General features: G+C 37.3%; 2 protein-coding genes across 2 annotated transcripts; one reads left to right on the plus strand and one right to left on the minus strand.

The window, feature by feature from the left end:
- Positions 1-87: 87 nt before the first annotated feature.
- Positions 88-8428, plus strand: LOC108664558 (sperm-specific H1/protamine-like protein type 2). Its single transcript, XM_018151170.2, has 5 exons — positions 88-260; positions 4460-4628; positions 4787-4929; positions 6533-6661; positions 6992-8428. Exons 2-5 carry the CDS (start codon positions 4469-4471, stop codon positions 7136-7138), a joined length of 579 nt encoding a protein of 192 aa, XP_018006659.1. The 5' UTR covers positions 88-260; positions 4460-4468; the 3' UTR covers positions 7139-8428.
- Positions 8279-12429, minus strand: LOC108664559 (protein POLR1D). The gene is made up of 3 exons (XM_018151171.2): positions 12272-12429; positions 10349-10479; positions 8279-8768 (listed from the first exon to the last, which is right to left on the minus strand). Exons 1-3 carry the CDS (start codon positions 12301-12303, stop codon positions 8353-8355), a joined length of 579 nt encoding a protein of 192 aa, XP_018006660.1. The 5' UTR covers positions 12304-12429; the 3' UTR covers positions 8279-8352.
- Between the last annotated feature and the right edge of the window lie 5549 nt (positions 12430-17978).

The following is a 17978-nucleotide window of genomic DNA, read 5'->3' on the forward strand; positions in this document are numbered from 1 at the left end:
TTATTCTATTTCTTAAAATCGATTATTTTTTCTGCGATAAGTTTTTATGATGTGATCGCAAGCAAACTTTCAAGCAAGCGTCTGTCTGTACCAGCAGCAACTGCCATTGACGTTTGAACTCTGGAAGAAAGCAGTGAGCTGTGAAGCATCGAAGTCTGACGACGTTACAATTGAGTTAGGCCTAAAACCCCTAATCATTGGTTACATCACTATATTGTCACAATTTTACTTGAATAATTTTTGATAAACTTCAGCACCTTGTAAGTGTTTTTTATTGTTTTTGTTTATATTTGTATGAGATACAAATTGTATATTGTCGAGCTTTTTTATATGAGAGAATAGTTCAGTTTATGCTGGGAATATGATTTGATAGCCAAATTTTAACAAATGCATTCAGTAGAAATGAATACCTTAGCATTCTCGTAAAAGAATTAAAAATATCTGTAAATGAGAGAAGGCATTATTCGGGCGTTATATTGCTGGGCGGTACCTGAAATTTAGTCGTGCGAGTAAATGCGGCTATTTTCGAACCGAGCAGCAAGTGCAGCGGCCATTCGTTCGAAGTCTAATAAAATTTCCTCCTAGATTGCCTATTAAAATTACTGTAATTCAGCTTGGTGGCAAAAGATATAAAAATAGTTGTGTGCGACACAAATTAATATTTTAAATGGTAGATACTGCAATAATTCAAATAGTGGATAGTAGTGATAATTTAAATAGTAGATTGTAGTCGATAGTAAATAGTAGTATATATTCTATTCTTTATAACCTTGAATAAAACCAAAATCAATGTGTTTATCATTGATTACACATTATTTTATCCTACAATAAGATATTGCTCTGTTTCATTTCAACGAAGACAAAATTACGCTGAGATCGCTAGTTGATTAAATAGGTATTTTTTAAGAGAATATTATATATATATAGAGAGAGAGACGTTTCCTATCGTCTCATATCTTTTAAAGTTGGTTGAATCGGAGTGATCTACTCCACCAAATTTACGTTACGTTCAGGTTCAAGATACCGGTATTCATTACTTATCGTTTTGTCAGGTAGTCTGCCGAGTGGCATTTGATTTGGCACGTGAATAAGGTTCTCTTTTTGGAAGCGTTACGGCAAAGAAAATACAAAGAGAGGGTTGTAATGAAACACTGATACATTTCATATTAAATTGAGAAATTTCAAGTTCACATCCTACGTTAACAAAAGGTGAGCTTTACACAATCAAAAGTGAGAACCTATCAGTTTACATACGTTGATCAATTGCTGTTCCGTTGAGCCGTACGACCGTTGCAAACGACCGTATTGTACACGCACACTATGCGGCCGTAGGTTGAGCGGCCGTAGGTTGAGCGGCCGTACCGCTGCTGTATTCTCGCGTGCAGCCGTTTGTTAAGCGGCCGTTCTGCAGCTGTATCGCGCTTCTCTCTTCACAGTTGCTCTTTCTTCATGGCCGTATTTCTCGCGCTATAGTGATGTCTCGCGGCCGGTCTAACTGTGGAGTTTATGATGACCGTACTTTGGAATAGTAGTGCTCGTCTTCATAGCCGATGAAAATACTCCAACTCCGTTGTCGTACTGTCGTCGAGGTGACTGTGACCGTACCACTTCTTCAGATGAAAATAGTGACCGTATACTTTGTTGAAGTCGTAGCCGTCCATTGTATCTGTTTGTCGCACTCACAGGAATCGTGACGGCCTCGGTGAGTCTAAGTTTCTCGCAAGTCGCGACCGTCAATGTTCGAAAACGGTAACACCGCGGCCTCACGGCCGCAGCACGTCCGCAGACCGTACGTGCGTGACGGTCTCCGTCGTAGAACCAACAACCCTTGGCGCCAAATCTGAGGTCCTTATATATGCTAGAGTCGCGCACACTTAAGCCTAACCCTCGCACTGACGCGCATTCTTTCGAATGGAATGTCCCTCGCAACGCTGAGCGTCAACGTTTCAATGTAAACAACCTTTCCCACGGTCTCGCAATAACGGCCCGCATTCCTAGCATTCTTAACATCTACGCATAATACATGTTCAATATTACCTATGTTCAATCTTACCTACTTTATTCATTAAGGGGTAATGAATAAAGTAGGTAATATTGAACATAGGTAATATTGAACATGTATTATGCGTAGATGTTAAGAATGCGGGCCGTTATTGCGAGACCGTGGGAAAGGTTGTTTACATTGAAACGTTGACGCTCAGCGTTGCGAGGGACATTCCATTCGAAAGAATGCGCGTCACTTCGAGGGAATAGGCTTAACTGTGCGCGACGGCTCCCTATATAAGGACTTCAAAATTGGCGCCAAGGGTGGTTGGATATACGGAGGTGGCCGTCACGCACGTACGGTCTGCAGTCAGCAGACACAATGGCCGCGGCCGTGAGGCCGGTGGTTTGTCGTTTTCGAACATTGACGGTCGCGAGAAACCTAGACTATCGAGGCAGCTACGAAGCAGTTGGCACTGCATTATCATATATTATGGTTAGGAACCTGCTAGCCTATTCACCTACTCAAATTTTTCACCTACTCAAATTTTTTCAAGTTTTATTAAAAATTAGATAGGAGATAGCCTAATTCATCTAGTACTGCACTACTGCTAGATGAATTATAATTAGCAGGAATCTCAAGGCTCTGAAAATGGCAATGTTTTCACAATAGAATTTATGTCAATGCTAGATGATTTATCTACTAATTGTTGATAAAACTCACTGCACAATCAAACTTCAATTTCATTCATAAATAAAAAAATTCTAATCTAACTTCTGACTTTCTGTAGTAGAAATTGTGCAGAAACCATCCATAAATTGTATGAAAATGCCTGGAAATCTGGCCAATTTCACTTTCTTTTTGGCTTTTTTTTGCAATTTCTACAGCATGAAAGAAGAACAGCAGCCTAGCCTATGTAATTTTTTGAAATCATTGGTGAAAATTGTGATCATTCTCACCCACAATTTTAGGGAACTTTGGTGCAATATATATTCCACATTGGGTCCATGGTGCAGAGGGTGGATGCAGCGTCGCCAATATATGGGTTTTTAAGCCCTAAGCGTCGCCGTGTAATTTTTAATGAAAAGCCATTTACGCTGAGTAACGCAAAACTATTTACAAGCCACAAACTTATTTACAAGGTTGCATGCACGTGTTACTCCAAATAACTAATTTTACCCTAAAAACAGTCCGATTGTACAGCAAGTGTCAACTAAACATGTGGTAATGCAGTCTGACCACTCTAATGTGACCGCAACTACGTAATCCTAAACTTGATGTTTACATTTTTTTGGTGGGAACTCATCGCAACTGATTTCCGGACAAGCTTCACTGCATACTGATCAATCCAACATACCGGAAACCTTACTTTTTTTTAAATAGTTGGCCGAAGACTGACAAATATATTAAATGAAAGAATTTCAATCTAAATGTGTCGGCAAGATCTTCTGAAGCCATAAATTTTTGCTACTGAAGCATCGCCAAAGATCTTGCAATATTCATCCACTCTCTGCACCGTGGCATTGGGTAACCTATGATTGAGACAAAAATCCTATACTCAAGGACAATTTTACACTTTCCCAGGCTCTTGCCTATTTTTTTTTTTTTTCATTTCAATCTGAAGAGAAGGAAAGAAAATTTCCTGCAATTTCGAAAAATTATTATAAATTGTAAAAGATTGTTTTGGCTGTAATTTTTTTATCCTTAACTAATTTTCTGGATAGGTACTTGGTACTGGTGCAAGATAAAACCTCTTATATGAAACGTTGCAAGCTGCAGCTCCAAGTTCATGTATTTTAGGTAAAGCTTCATTGCCATTTCTAAATTATTCAGTTTTTTATAACAATCTAAAACCTTGCTATTGTAGCATCACTAATAAAAGGTTAGCTCAGTGATCTGTAATTAGTTGAGCTGCAGTTAACTACAGATCACTGTAGTTAACTGTAACACACTACAATGCAGTTGTAGGCAGTTAAACTGCATTGTAGCAGCTTACAATGCTAGATAGGAAAAGGTTTGCTATTTACCTGAACTTTGCAGCTAAAAGTTGCATATCTCCAATAAATTTGAAATTTCAGGGCTTGATTCTGTTAACAATTATAGGGGAAATACCTACTTCATCTAATGGAAAACTTAATGACTCGAAAAAATAGCTTTTTTTCGTGGGTAACATTTTTAATTTTTTAACCTATTAGATATGCAAACTTTTTAAATCTTTCTATTGTGTTATGTAGCCTCAGTATTAGGCCTTTAATGCCAATTGACAAAATTTTTCTATGTCAAATAGTTGCTGAGTTGAGGGGTTTTTTGTTAAAAAAACGAAAAGTGGTCTAAGTTACCCCGCCGGTCTAAGTTACCCCATTTTACGGTACTTCATCTAATGGAAAACTTAATGACTCGAAACTTTTGTTGCAAATCTCATTTTATTGCTTGGAAAGCAGATATATGCATCTAAATTCTATGCCTGTTGCTTAGCCGACAGGCATGGGCCGGCGTGACAAAGCTCCTGTAGCAGAAGTTGCCCAGGAAGAAGAAGAGGCTGAGGAAGTCAGTTCTGCCCCTGAGTCTACAGAAGAATCAGAAGAAGAACCAGCCACTGCAGCTCCTCCTCAGAAAAAGGCCAAGACAGCAAAAAAAGCAAAAGGTTTGTACTATTCCATAAGTTAAGTTGATTAAATAAGAAAATAAATAAAAAAAATTTCTGATGCTGAATTGAAAAAATATATGTATTACCAGATTTTTAGTTTAGTCAAAAAGTTATTGATCGAGTCCAGCAATTGAAACTTATTCATGTCTGTACAGCTTCAGAGAGTGAAGATGAAGCTGGTGTCAAGAAGCAGCGTAAGAAGGCTCGTCGCTCAAGTGAAGCCCTCAATCCGCCCACCACAGAGATGGTTCTCCAGGCTCTCATGGCTCTTGATGAAAAGAAGGGAACTACCATCAAGGTATGTCACATGCTCCCTTAGTCCATTCTGAACCATCATATTGAATTCATTTTATATTCTGTTTATTGTGAGAAATTCTTAACTTGTAAACTAAAATACAACTGTGAAAATCTGTAATATTTATTTCTGACTGCCATAGGAAGTTTACATATAGAAAGGGTTTAACTGAACATTTGGCTTGGTTTATTATTTCACAAATTTTAATTTTCACTTGAATTTTTGATGAATTGGAATAAACATAAAGGAGAGCATGTTGGTCAAAAATCAATCAATTTGCTTTTTCAAATTTCTTGGCTCATTTTGTAGCTGCTGAAAAGGTGCATCTAATGCAGCAAACCGCATGTATGTGCGTGCTCTAGTTTTTGCACAATTTAAAAAATGGATAAAAAATTAACAATATGTATACAAAGATTTCTTCAAAATAAATCTGTATTTATAGATCACTATTCTCGTTAATTGCAAACTGTTAGCACTCATCTGAAAGCTACAAACAAGACGCGTTCAACAAAGCTCATACGTACCATGTATGTACATGCAAGAATTTTTGCATAAAGCTGTTTTGAACTTTTACAAAATTGTCATTTTATAACAATATTTACAAATTTTCATTTAAAAATTGTATTTATTGGGTATTATTTGTGTTGATTGCAAAGTGTTTGCACTTGTTTGAAAGCTACTAATGATAGGCATTCAAGAAAGAAAACACCATGGATGTACATGCAATGTTTTTTGCATTAGGCTTTTTGAACTTGTATTAAATGAACATTTTTATATATTTAAATATAAAAAAGTCACATTTGCAGCTCACTATTCATGTTAAACTGGTCAAGAATAAGTCTGAAGATGCACGCTGGTACCCTAAATGCAACTATGGGTACCAGCAATGGGAAAGCTTGTGCTACAATATCTAGCCATTTTATAACCTATTCTTTTTTAATACATTTTAATTTTTTTGGCTCCCCTGAACGATTAAAATTTCCAAAATGCACAAGCTTAAAAATATAGGTATCTACTATGAGTTTGAAGCTACAGCATTGAGATATACCATTCGATTTGTAAGAAAAATTTCTTGAGATCATCCAGTCATTTTTTCAATTTATTTTTGGTTTCTCATAAAAGGAAGGGAAGGGGTCAACATTTAAAAAATCAGAAAACCCCAAAAAAATGTAAAATATTATGACCGGATGATCTTTAGATATGGTATTCACGCATAGAATGATATGTGTCTCGATTTTGTAGCTTGAAAATCCTAGGAGGATATGGATTTTTATAGTACTCTCTTTTATTATGTTTTCTATAAATTTCACGTTTTCTATCGTTTTTTGTTAATTTTTTTGAACAAAAAGTTATTGATATCTATTTTACATATGTGTACCTGGTTTCTTAATGATCGTCTGAAAATGAAATTTTTTACCCACATGATCCCCTAATACTTGCATACAAGCATTAAACATCCAAGTATTTAATTGTCCAATGAACAATTTTTCACCAAGTATCCTGGAATTAAAATTTTTCTTCAAGTCTGTAGTATTCGTGCCTAATTAAATAATAACAGTACAAGCTGAAAATTGTCACTACATGCAATATATTTCTTTTATTACAGGCTATAAAGGATTACATCCTTCTCCAAAACGATGTGCGACCTGAGCACATCTCCCACCTCATGAGGAAGGCCCTGCCAAAGCTCTTGGCCAAGGAATCCATTATCAGGCCTAAAGGAGAAGAAAATAAGGTATTTCAATATTTTACGTTTTATAATACATTGATACTAAATCAACTAGTTATTGTTGATATTTTTGTTTCTTCTAGAGTACATTTTGGTGAAATATTTGAGTCAGGGTTTGTGACAATTTTAATGCGATTATAAAGATGTTTAATCTGAAAAGTCGCTTTAATCAGCTGTTATTTTTTACTTTTTTATGAAGAGATAATGAATGTATAACTTCCTTCAGGCTAGGCTTCATTAACACTGATAATTTGACTGATGAGTTTGTGAATTACACTCGTTTTAATCTGAAGCAAGTTTTAATGTTTCCATTGAGCGCATATCCAACCATTGCAGTCTGTTATGCTGGGCCGCTACAAGATCGCCCCTCGTAAAACTGATAAAACAGCTGTGCGGGAGAGACCAGCTTCGCTCCGCAAACTCGTTGACCCGAATGCTCCCGCCAAGAAGAAAAAGAAGAGGAAGAGGAGTGGCTTCTACTAAGAAGTCATCTGAACACTTGCAACTTTCGTTGTGGTCATGCCATCAGTTCCGTTCGCCGAGTGCTGCCTGATTATGAATATTATTTTAGTTTTTTGCCAATTTTGATGATGAATCAAGTTATTTGAATTAAAGGAAGCATGTATCACGGTTTAAGTAAATTTCGAATGAAATTAATTCGAGAGGCGGCAGCCCTGAAAAATCATTTTATATATTTTGTTTTGAGATAATCTCATAGGATGATAAGCAAATAAGTTGGGCGTGCTTATTTAGACGTCTGTTGCTAAAATTAGCTTGTGAGTATTTAATCTTACATTAAACGGATTTACTTTGAAGGGTTTACTCGTTAAAGTTAAGTAGGTTTATTAATTTCCCAATGCCTTACCCATGAGATGGAATTGGGAGGTGCCAAGTACAAATTTCTTGAAGAAAAATTATAGCGCGCCTTGTTAGATTTAAATTTTATGTTATTGCAAAATCGTAGAATTTGATTGAATGAATTTAGCAAAAAATGTTACAACTTCTGTAGTCTGATGCGCTTTGAAGGCAAACTTGGGAAAGGTCTACCGTAAGTAATTAGCTATAATGCATAACGCCAGAGGTGCACTCGACCTTACAGTTCATAGGCTACTGGTTTTATGTTGTTCATGTGTTTAATGATAACACCTAGTCTAAGAAGTCGATGGTGCAATTTCCTGATTCGTGGTTATTCTTTCATTTGCTTTTCTAGCATAGAATTGCTAATGTTGCTATTTATTATTTCATCCAGTTGCAAATTCTTATCATTTCTCTCCTTGTCAAGCTTGGCGCAGTAATTTAATACTATTGATGATAAATTCCTTCTCCACTGATATTGTAAGACGGCAACATACCTTGCCTGCTATGTAGCACAGTTTTGTAAACAAAGGTCAATAATATACCGCAAGATTTCGCTCTGCCAAAATTAAAGTTTGGGAAAGTCGAGATCTGAGCATTTATGCAAAGCTCGTTTGATCGAATGCATATGTCTGAAATACCTAGTGACACTTCAAAAATAAGGTGTTACTATGAAAGAACACTATTTCTGAAAATTTAGCTGCGGAGTCAGAATTTTTATTCTGATAAAAATAAGTTGAAAGATGAAGGATGATTGAAAATCTCTCGACGATTTTTTTTTTTCATTTGTAATACCTGCCAGATCGACTAAATTAGGGATTATTAACACGTATGATGAATTGTCAGGATGCGTTTTTGGCCGGTATAAAATTTAATGATCTTAGCTTTTTCTTAGCTCTGAGTAAAGATTTCTCCTTTTGTTTAGATTTTCTTTCTTCCTCAGTGACAGGCCGGAGTTCGAGGTAGTTTTCCTCGGTCCACACGACGCAAGTCTCGCTTATAATACGACCATCAATGCCGGGGGAAGGAGAGGGAGGCATAATTCGGTCATTCAGTGGCGCTTTACGAGGTTCATTCTTTGTTGGGTCGGATTTGGAACTGCTTAAACTAGTGTTTACGTTGCAACTCTTGGTTGATGCTTTGAGGTATTTTTTCTTATACTTTCGAGAATCTCTAACCAACTCTTCCAGTGCTTCTTTCTTCAAGTTACTTCGTTGACTGAGTTTTGTCTCCCGTATCTTGTTAGAAAATACAGCACCTGGAAGAGACAGTTTATGCAAAAAAGGCGGAATTTCAAGTGAATAACAATTGACCAGGCACATAATAAATAATCCTTGTATTTATAATTAGTAGCATATGAAGAAAAGTTTTAGTGTCTTTCAGACACATAATAGAGCACGAGTGAACATTGATGAACAGAACTACTGTACATACAGCATCACCCCTGCATGCTTGAGGTTACGATGTTACCTATGATTTATTCCGTCCATCGAATACATCAATATTTTGGCTAATTATTTCTAAGACACTGAAACAAATATGGCGTGAAATTTTCAGGAACACGTATCACTGAAGTAAACGTAGTTAGTGGCGAGGCAATTTAGTAGTACAGAATAGACCGATTATAAGATTCACGTGAGAAAATACTAGCACTTGACTGACAACATAACAGTTTATCACCTTATTTACCTTCAAATAGATTTGACATAGTTTTAGTTATTAACATATAGCTACAACTAGCCCAATCTTTGTCTCAATTGAACCACCAGTGATCTTAAAATTCAACTAGTTGTATTTTGAATCAACCCCTGGTGGTGTTGACAAGCAATTAGTTACCCCTGATGACATTGACAAGGAATTAGTTAACCCATGATAGTGTTGACAAGCAATTAGTTACTCCTGATGGTGTTGACAAGCAATTAGTTACCCATGATGGTGTTGACAAGCAATTAGTTACCCATGATGGTGTTGACAAGCAATTAGTTACCCCTGATGACATTGACAAGCAATTAGTTAACCCCTGATAGTGTTGACAAGCAATTAGTTACCCCTGATAGTGTTGACAAGCAATTAGTTACCCATGATGGTGTTGACAAGCAATTAGTTACCCCTGATGACATTGACAAGCAATTAGTTAACCCCTGATAGTGTTGACAAGCAATTAGTTACCCCTGATGGTGTTGACAAGCAATTAGTTACCCCTGATGACATTGACAAGCAATTAGTTAACCCCTGATAGTGTTGACAAGCAATTAGTCACCCCTGATAGTGTTGACAAGCAATTAGTTACCCATGATGGTGTTGACAAGCAATTAGTTACCCCTGATGGCGTTGACAAGCAATTAGTTACCCCTGATGGTGTTGACAAGCAATTAGTTACCCATGATGGTGTTGACAAGCAATTAGTTACCCCTGATGGTGTTGAGAAGCAATTAGTCACCCCTGATGGTTTTGATAAGCAATTAGTTACCTCTGATGGTGTTGACAAGCAATTAGTTACCCCTGATGGCGTTGACAAGCAATTAGTTACCCCTGATGGCGTTGACAAGGAATTCATTACTTTTGATGAGATGGTCTTGACAAGGAATAAGTTACCTCTGATGGTGTTGACAAGGAATTAGTTACCCTGATGGCATTGACAAGAAATTCGTTACCCCTGATGCTGTTGACAAGGAATTAGTTACTCCTGATGGCATTGACAAGGAATTAGTTACTCCTGATGAGATGGTCTTGACAAGGAATAAGTTACTTCTGATGGTGTTGACAAGGAATTAGTTACCCCTGATGGTGTTGACAAGGAATTAGTTACCATGATGGCATTGACAAGAAATTCATTACCCCTGATGGTGTTGGCGAGAAATTTCTTGTTGGGTTCCCCTCTGTTGGGCTTTCTCCAGCCGCTGGGCCCAGCAAGGCTTGCGCGTGCCGCTCCTCTCACCGCCTCGCGCATCAGTGCTTCCGCTGCCAACCTGCACATGAAACACACCATTTAGTCTGAGCCAGCAATGCAGTGGGGAGCCAACAATGAAATGTGACCGAAATAAGGTGACAAGTGGTAGTAACTGCAAACTTGTGTCAGTTGTGTGGCAATCTAGATTAAAGTACAGCACAACATAGGTAAAGGATGCCAAATTTATTGGATTGAAGATGCAGATTAATTGCTCTGCAGATCCCAAGGTAGGTTAATGTGTAGACAGTGGATGTGAATTACATTTCTCCGTTGATGAAAACTTTAGATCAATATGTTAAATGGCAGATATGTACTCAGAATGTTACAATTCAATGCAAGTAACAGATACCAATTATGAAGACTAAATCATGGCAGATATCATTCACATAGTGTAGATTCATTGATCCAATATTTGTGATCAGGCCTGCCACATGAACAAATTTAAGGTGAAGATGGCTTGATGGTAAGCTTAAAAATATGCCAACATCTCAACCTTGAAAGCTTCAATTCACAGTCTGCAATGCATTGGCAACAAAATGGGAAATTTCCTTTTTAATATATTTTGGTGGCTTCAAGCTGTAAAGTGACGTAGTATTTATAATTAATTTTTGAATCTTTTAGCTTGATTTTGCACTTGTGTTAACAACTACCATCAATCACACCAAAGTCACCAAGCAGCAGCTAACGGTACTGCACTAAACTTGCCGCACATCAGTAAAAACCATACAAAATTGGTCAGGATTATAATTTTAGGGTTCAATTACCATGTAAAAACTGAAATTATTTTTTATTGCAATAGAAAATTAAGGCTTACTTCTGATTGCAAAATAGATTGTTTCTTTTGAAAGCCCTAAATACATAAATGCTGAGATACTGGGGAAACATTTGTATTTGTAATATTGACTGTAGATAGGAGAAAATTTATCAAGCAGGAATCCTGCAGTTCCCAAAATAGAAAAAATGTTCTTATTGTGCCTCAGGAAGTACCATCAATCTGGTACAAAATTTTCCTACTGCACAAGTTCCCAATGGAATCTTGCAGCTCTAATGTAACCTACTTTGCCCAAATTTGAAATCTTGTGGCCCGATTGTGCACATTTATTTTATAAGATATAATTCTTCTAGGTTCTCGAAGCCTCAAGTTGTGACTGAGGAAGTAGATATATTCCATGGCCCATGCCCCTCACCAGCAATCAATGCCATGTGTCAACATTTGGGCTATGATTTGGCCAGTTGGCCTAAACTGTACAATCTTGCTGCTTGTCCCTCTAAAGTCTAAACTGTATATATAAGTATATGATACAAAAGTAGTCAGAACTATGATTTTTAAGCTTTGAAAAATAGATCATTTCCATTGAAGGCAAACAACTTAGGTGCTGCTGGTGAGGTTAGTGATCACTGTGGGCATTTACAGGCATTTTTGTCCTATTCATAGTACAATTTTCCAATTTGGCCTGCAGTTTGGGACAATAAAAGGTACTAGAAAAAGTCTCTTAGACTCTTTCAGGTCTTTCTAATAATTTCTAACTTTAACAATTAAACAAAAATACCAAAATATATATATTCTTCAGGCTTAGAGGATTATTTTTGAAATATTTATAGCTTTATTGTCTATTGATATTCCATTTTATACTGCTCATTTAGGACCATATCAACTCAATTGATGCTGTTGCTGTGAATTGTGATGCTCATCATCTCATGCAGTCAGGCGTCAGCCAGTCAGGACTCAGGAGACAGGAGTCATTCAGAAAATCAAGTTTTTGCAATACTCAAATTTAGTCAAATACCCACTCAGCACTCAGGGCACTCACCGTGTCAAATCATTGTCAGATGGAGATGCCATTATTATTCAAATCTTTTGAAGAATTAAGAAGTTGGCAATGGGCAACATCTATTTTTTAATTCAAAGAAGAGATAAGAGAGCTATGACTATCCTGTAAACTTAAAGTGACACTGTGAGTCGGTGACACAGTGACAGTAGGTACGAGCGTACAACATGCACAGGCAGAGGCTACTATAGTATTACTAAGTATAGGGCCCATAGTATGATAGTGGCAAAGCAGAGAGTTTTTTAGACCCAATCTCAAGTTCATTTGTGAGTCCTAGAAGTAGACCAGTAAGAGTAAAGTATCGTGGATACCAGCAGTATCAGTATCATACATAAGAAATTGATTTAAATCTTGTGTAAATGAGAAAATTATAAATGAACTGATTCTAAAAAAGCTATGGTTTGCCACTATGGTGCCACTATAGGCTAGGCAGTAGGCATAGACACTATGTCTATTAGTCTATATAATGTATATATGATATCTATAGATATATTAGATACTAAATCATTATCATCTTTCTGTGATAGAAAGGCAGTGCGAGTGTGCGACCCCAGTCTGAGAGTGAGAGGCCTAGAAGTAGAACATCACATAACCAAAATACAATACACATAAAAAATCATTCTATTGCCTGCATTAGATTGATAAGGAAAATTTCACTGTTTAATGTTGATTCAATATAAGATTAGGTTCAAAACTTTGCGCTACTAGGTTAAGGCCATCAGTGAAAAATTATTGCAATCAGAATAAAATCGAATACAGCGCAAATTTGTCTCAGACAACGACCGTGAATTCAAAGATGGTTTGATTCAATCGGGCCGTAAATTTGTCGCAGACGTGATTCAACCAGGATTTGATTTACAATGTAAAGTCCGCGAATTCACGTTTCGGACATATTTACGGCCGATATATTTTCGTATAAAATAATGACAATGCTTTTTCAGACGCTCTTCATAATTTTCATCGTATTGCGGTGAAACTATACTATTCTCCTCCGAGCGCAGTAATATTGAAATTCTATTTAAATCTTTTTTTCGATAACAATTCTACCTGTATGCCACAGCAGTGTATTCAATTTTCACTTAATAAAAGCTCAATAAAACCAAGCAATTTGAATCCTTTCTTGTGCATAATAGCCTGCTCAAAACATATGAGCACTTCATTCTAAATAATTTTCCGCAGTTTAGTGTAAGTTGACAACAAACAGCTGGCGAATAAAGAAGAGACAGATTGCCCTCCTCTGATAGTCTGACCCGATTAAAAATAAAGAAATCTTTGGTAAGTAACGAAAATAAAACTAGCTCTTTTATGTGCAATCAATGTAAGAAAATCATTTGCTGCATGTATAAATATTGAGTTTAAATATAATAATGCATTTCTAATGAAGTATTGTCGTTGTTAGTATTCACTTTTGGAATTTGAAGCATTGATCATAATTTCGTAAACTTTTTCATTAATAAGCACTAAAAATGTGATTTTCCTTCACTTTGTCTCTACCTTTTAGCAATCCTGCTACCTTCCAAATGCAAATGCTACATTTTATCCCATCTGTCCATACTACATTTCTGAAATTTATTTATAAAAAACCTGGCAGTGGCAAGTATGTGAGAAGTGACAAAAGCAAAAATCTCCAGGCAAGTATGGAAAAATCCTACCATTAAGACCACAACAGGAGCTTTCCCTGCCATTTCCGGAACCGTGAGTCGTGAGATTTCTTTCAGGTGAATTACCTTCTATCTAATTGTTAACAAAAGTGCACGATTGGGCCGCAAGTTACGAGATTCCAAATGTATTTAAAATTTGTCATATTGGAGTCGCGAGATTTCAGAAACATAGTGGCAAAGCAGAGTTTTTTTAGACTCTTCGTCAAGTTCATTTTCGAGTCCTATAGGGAGACCAGTGAAGTATCTTGGATACCAGAATAATCATACATAAGAAATTGGTTAAAATCTTGAGTAAATGAGGATATTAAAAATGTACAGATTCTAAGAGATCACTGGTTTGCCACTATGTTCAGAAACAAGTTGGAAAATTCCAATCTGGCCTCCAGGCCAGGCACGGAATATATGACTTTACTTGGCAAGCCGCAACTGAATTTTTTGAGCTGTGGCTTCATGAGTTTGCCAGTCGTGTTTCCATTTCTTCAAGCCTTCAATTCCATATCTCAGCCGTGGAAAACCATTTATGACCCGCGTGGCCGCGTCCCGCGTGGCCGCGTCCCGCGATTTTGTTATTTACAAAGTATCTGGATATTTACAAAGTCCCATACAAAAAAGTCACTAGCATTTGTCTTCACTTTAGCAGCAGCCGGCAACTGAACAAGTGATAATGAAGGAAGACCATTCTGATGTCATGATGTGACTGCAACTATGCCATCTTCATAGAGGAAGCATTTTGAGTTGACTTGTTATTATGTTCTGCATGTTATTGTGCAAACCGCAAGTCCGCAACTATTGTTGCGGTTATTGTGCAAACTTGTTATTGTGCAAACCGCAAAGTGCAAACTGCAACTTTTTCAAGCAACCAAAAATTTATGACATAAGAGCCTCAGCCACAAGATTTCATACCCACTGAAATTATATGATATTAGAGCTGCAATATTTCAGAAAAAATAGGACTTTTCCAGCCCTGCTCCAGGGCCCAGGCCATGGTCAGGAAGGTGCGGTGTGTACGCTNGCGTTAGAACACAATAGATCACGTTTGAACGCAATAGATCAAGGTAGAACGCAATAGATCACGTTAGAACGCAATAGATCAGGTTAGAACACAATAGATCACGTTAGAACACAATAGATCACATTAGAACACAATAGATCGCATTAGAACACGATAGATCGCGTTAGAACACAATAGATTGACAAGTTTTTTTCAGCAGAAGCATTGGGCTTGCCAGATGTATGCACATTGTGATCGGGTGACAGATAAGAGCAATCCTGATCAAGCAATCTTTAGTTTATGATCAGTCATGGCTGCCTGAGCCATAGTTTATGATCGGCCATGGACGCCAATTTAAGGTCAATGTGGCTGATGGAGAGCTTGAAAAGACGCCGATATCTCGAGCTGAAAGGCCCTACTCTACAGCCTGGGATGAGAGGTCTTTATGGCAACTAGTGAGGAGAACATCTACTCTCTGAGCCATGACTGGAATTTTCTAGCTGTGAATTAAGGAATTTTCAAACCGTGAGCCTATTTCCAAAGCCGTGGAAAGCCATTGTACGTACGCCAGGTAAGAAAGTTGCCAATATGCTTGCTAAAAATGTAAGTGTAACCCTCACCAATGCTGCATGATCGACATGGGCAGACGCACTTTACGATTGATGTGACTGATGCCTGACAATTGTCAGAAACACACGCTTTACGATCGATTTAGCCGATGCCCAATGATCAACACTGATGCGCACACTTTACGATCGATGTGGTCGATGCCAGATTATTGACACAAATGCACGCCTTTGCGATCGATTTAGCCAATGCCTAATGACCAACAGCGTATGCACGCTCTCTGCGATCGATGTGGCTGATGCCTGGCAATCAACAGAGACACACTTGCTTTACGATCGATGTGACCGATGCCAGATTATTGACACAATCACACACCTTTGCGATCGATTTAGCCGATGCCCAATGACCAACAGCGGATGCGCACTCTCTTGTTGTTTGTTTCTTCTTTATGTTTCAGAAGAAGAATGTTTCTTCTTTATGTTTCAGACTCTACAGTCTTATATATGGTAATTTTAACTTAATTTCCAAGCCAGTCAATATTACCCCTTCACGGCTGACATTAGGTGGTCTAAGTTCCCCCATTGTGGGACGGCACCCCCCATTTGCAAACTAGGTATGATACTTTCCTCAAATTTGTCATTTGCTTTGTTACCCAGTCAGGGCTGACATTAGGTAGTCTAAGTTCCCCTATTCAGGGGCAGCGCCCCCCATTTGCAACTATGTCAAATAGTTTGTGTTTTGGGGGTTTTGTTAAAAAACTGAAAGTGGTCTAAGTTACCCAGGAGTCTAAGTTAACTCATTTTATGGTATGTTTTCAGGGAATTTTCCCATGCATTATGACTTTTTTTATGCCATTGCTGCGCACAGTTGGTGCAACTCCTGGCCATCCCCACTCGCGCGCGCAAGAGTCCGTGAGACACGCAGATACATTTTGTCAAGGGACAAGAGACAGAAAACTCATAATACTCAGTATGCATTTAATTACCGTCAACCGGGGCTACTCGGGACAGATTTGAACGATTAGTTTTAAATAACAGTTAATAACTTCTTACGATGAAACATTTCATAAACAAGTTTAGTCTCATTTTATAGCTGATTGGCAGGGCTATTGAATGGCCTTGTCAAAAAAATTCCATATGCTATTCGTAAGGTGCCAGACGCAAAATAGAGAATGTCCCGAGTAGCCCCGTCGGTTTGGGCTACTCGGGACAACAGGAATAAAACTTAATTTCAAAACATTTGAAGCATGCAGAGCGTACTCATCCATTACTAACAGTACTCTGAAGTCCTCCTCTTTCATTGTAGATGATGTAGAGGTAGAATAAATGACATTTCCTTTGATTTTTAATGTGGTCATTAACTTCACTTGATCATTAACTTAGCTTGATCATTAACTTCGCCTGATCATTAACTTCGCGTGATCATTAACTTCACATGATCATTAACTTCCTGTGGTCATTAACTTCAGGTGATCATTAACTTAGCTTGATCATTAACTTCACCTGATCATTAACTTCCTGTGATCATTAACTTCACGTGATCATTAACTTCCTGTGGTCATTAACTTCACGTGATCATTAACTTAGCTTGATCATTAACTTCACATGATCATTAACTTCACGTGATCATTAACTTCACGTGATCATTAACTTCACGTGATCATTAACTTCACATGGTCATTAACTTCACATGATCATTAACTTCACATGGTATTTAACTTCACGTGATCATTAACTTCACCTGATCATTGACTTCGCCTGATCATTGACTTCCTGAAAGGAATGTTTTAGTGACAACCAACCTATCTTTTGGAGAAATAAATCATAGTTTAGGTCAATTACTTTTCATTCTATAATGCCTGGTGCACAATTCTATACATGACATGCTATGCACAATTTTAAGATGACTGATGATGCACTAATTTTTCAATAAGTGAAATTTTTCTATGAAAATGAAATGGTTCTATGGTTAATGAAAGGAGTCAGAAATAATTTCATCATTCTAATGACTGGAAAATAGTTTTAAGTGCAAAATCTTTGTAAATAAAATATGGCTAGACATAGCTGTCATCAGAAATTCCCAATGGAAAAGTATGGCAACCTCATCTTTACAGACTTTTAAGTAATGCTGATACATCTTCATGTGTCATGTGATGTCTCTTGAAGCTATTCATATTTTATTAATATTTGTTGTTTGTCTATATAATTAACCTTCAAAGTTGCAAAAAATGGGAACTGATAATTAAACAAAAATTCTGGTGCCTGAATTTTTGTATTCAATGGGTTTGCACCTCACAAACCCATTCCACCAGCTGGAAGGCTGTCGGGAATGTAACATATTCCTGACATAGACATAAGTTTTTGTACTATTTGCCAAAAATCAGTCATTCATTAGAAGGCACCAATCTCTCAAGCCATGTGGATTGTCGCCTTCTACTATACAGTTTCGTAATTCATTTCCAACCGAAATA

Source organism: Hyalella azteca, unplaced genomic scaffold (genome assembly GCF_000764305.2).
Source record: "Hyalella azteca isolate HAZT.00-mixed unplaced genomic scaffold, Hazt_2.0.2 contig8720, whole genome shotgun sequence".
Lineage (NCBI taxonomy): Eukaryota > Metazoa > Arthropoda > Malacostraca > Amphipoda > Hyalellidae > Hyalella > Hyalella azteca.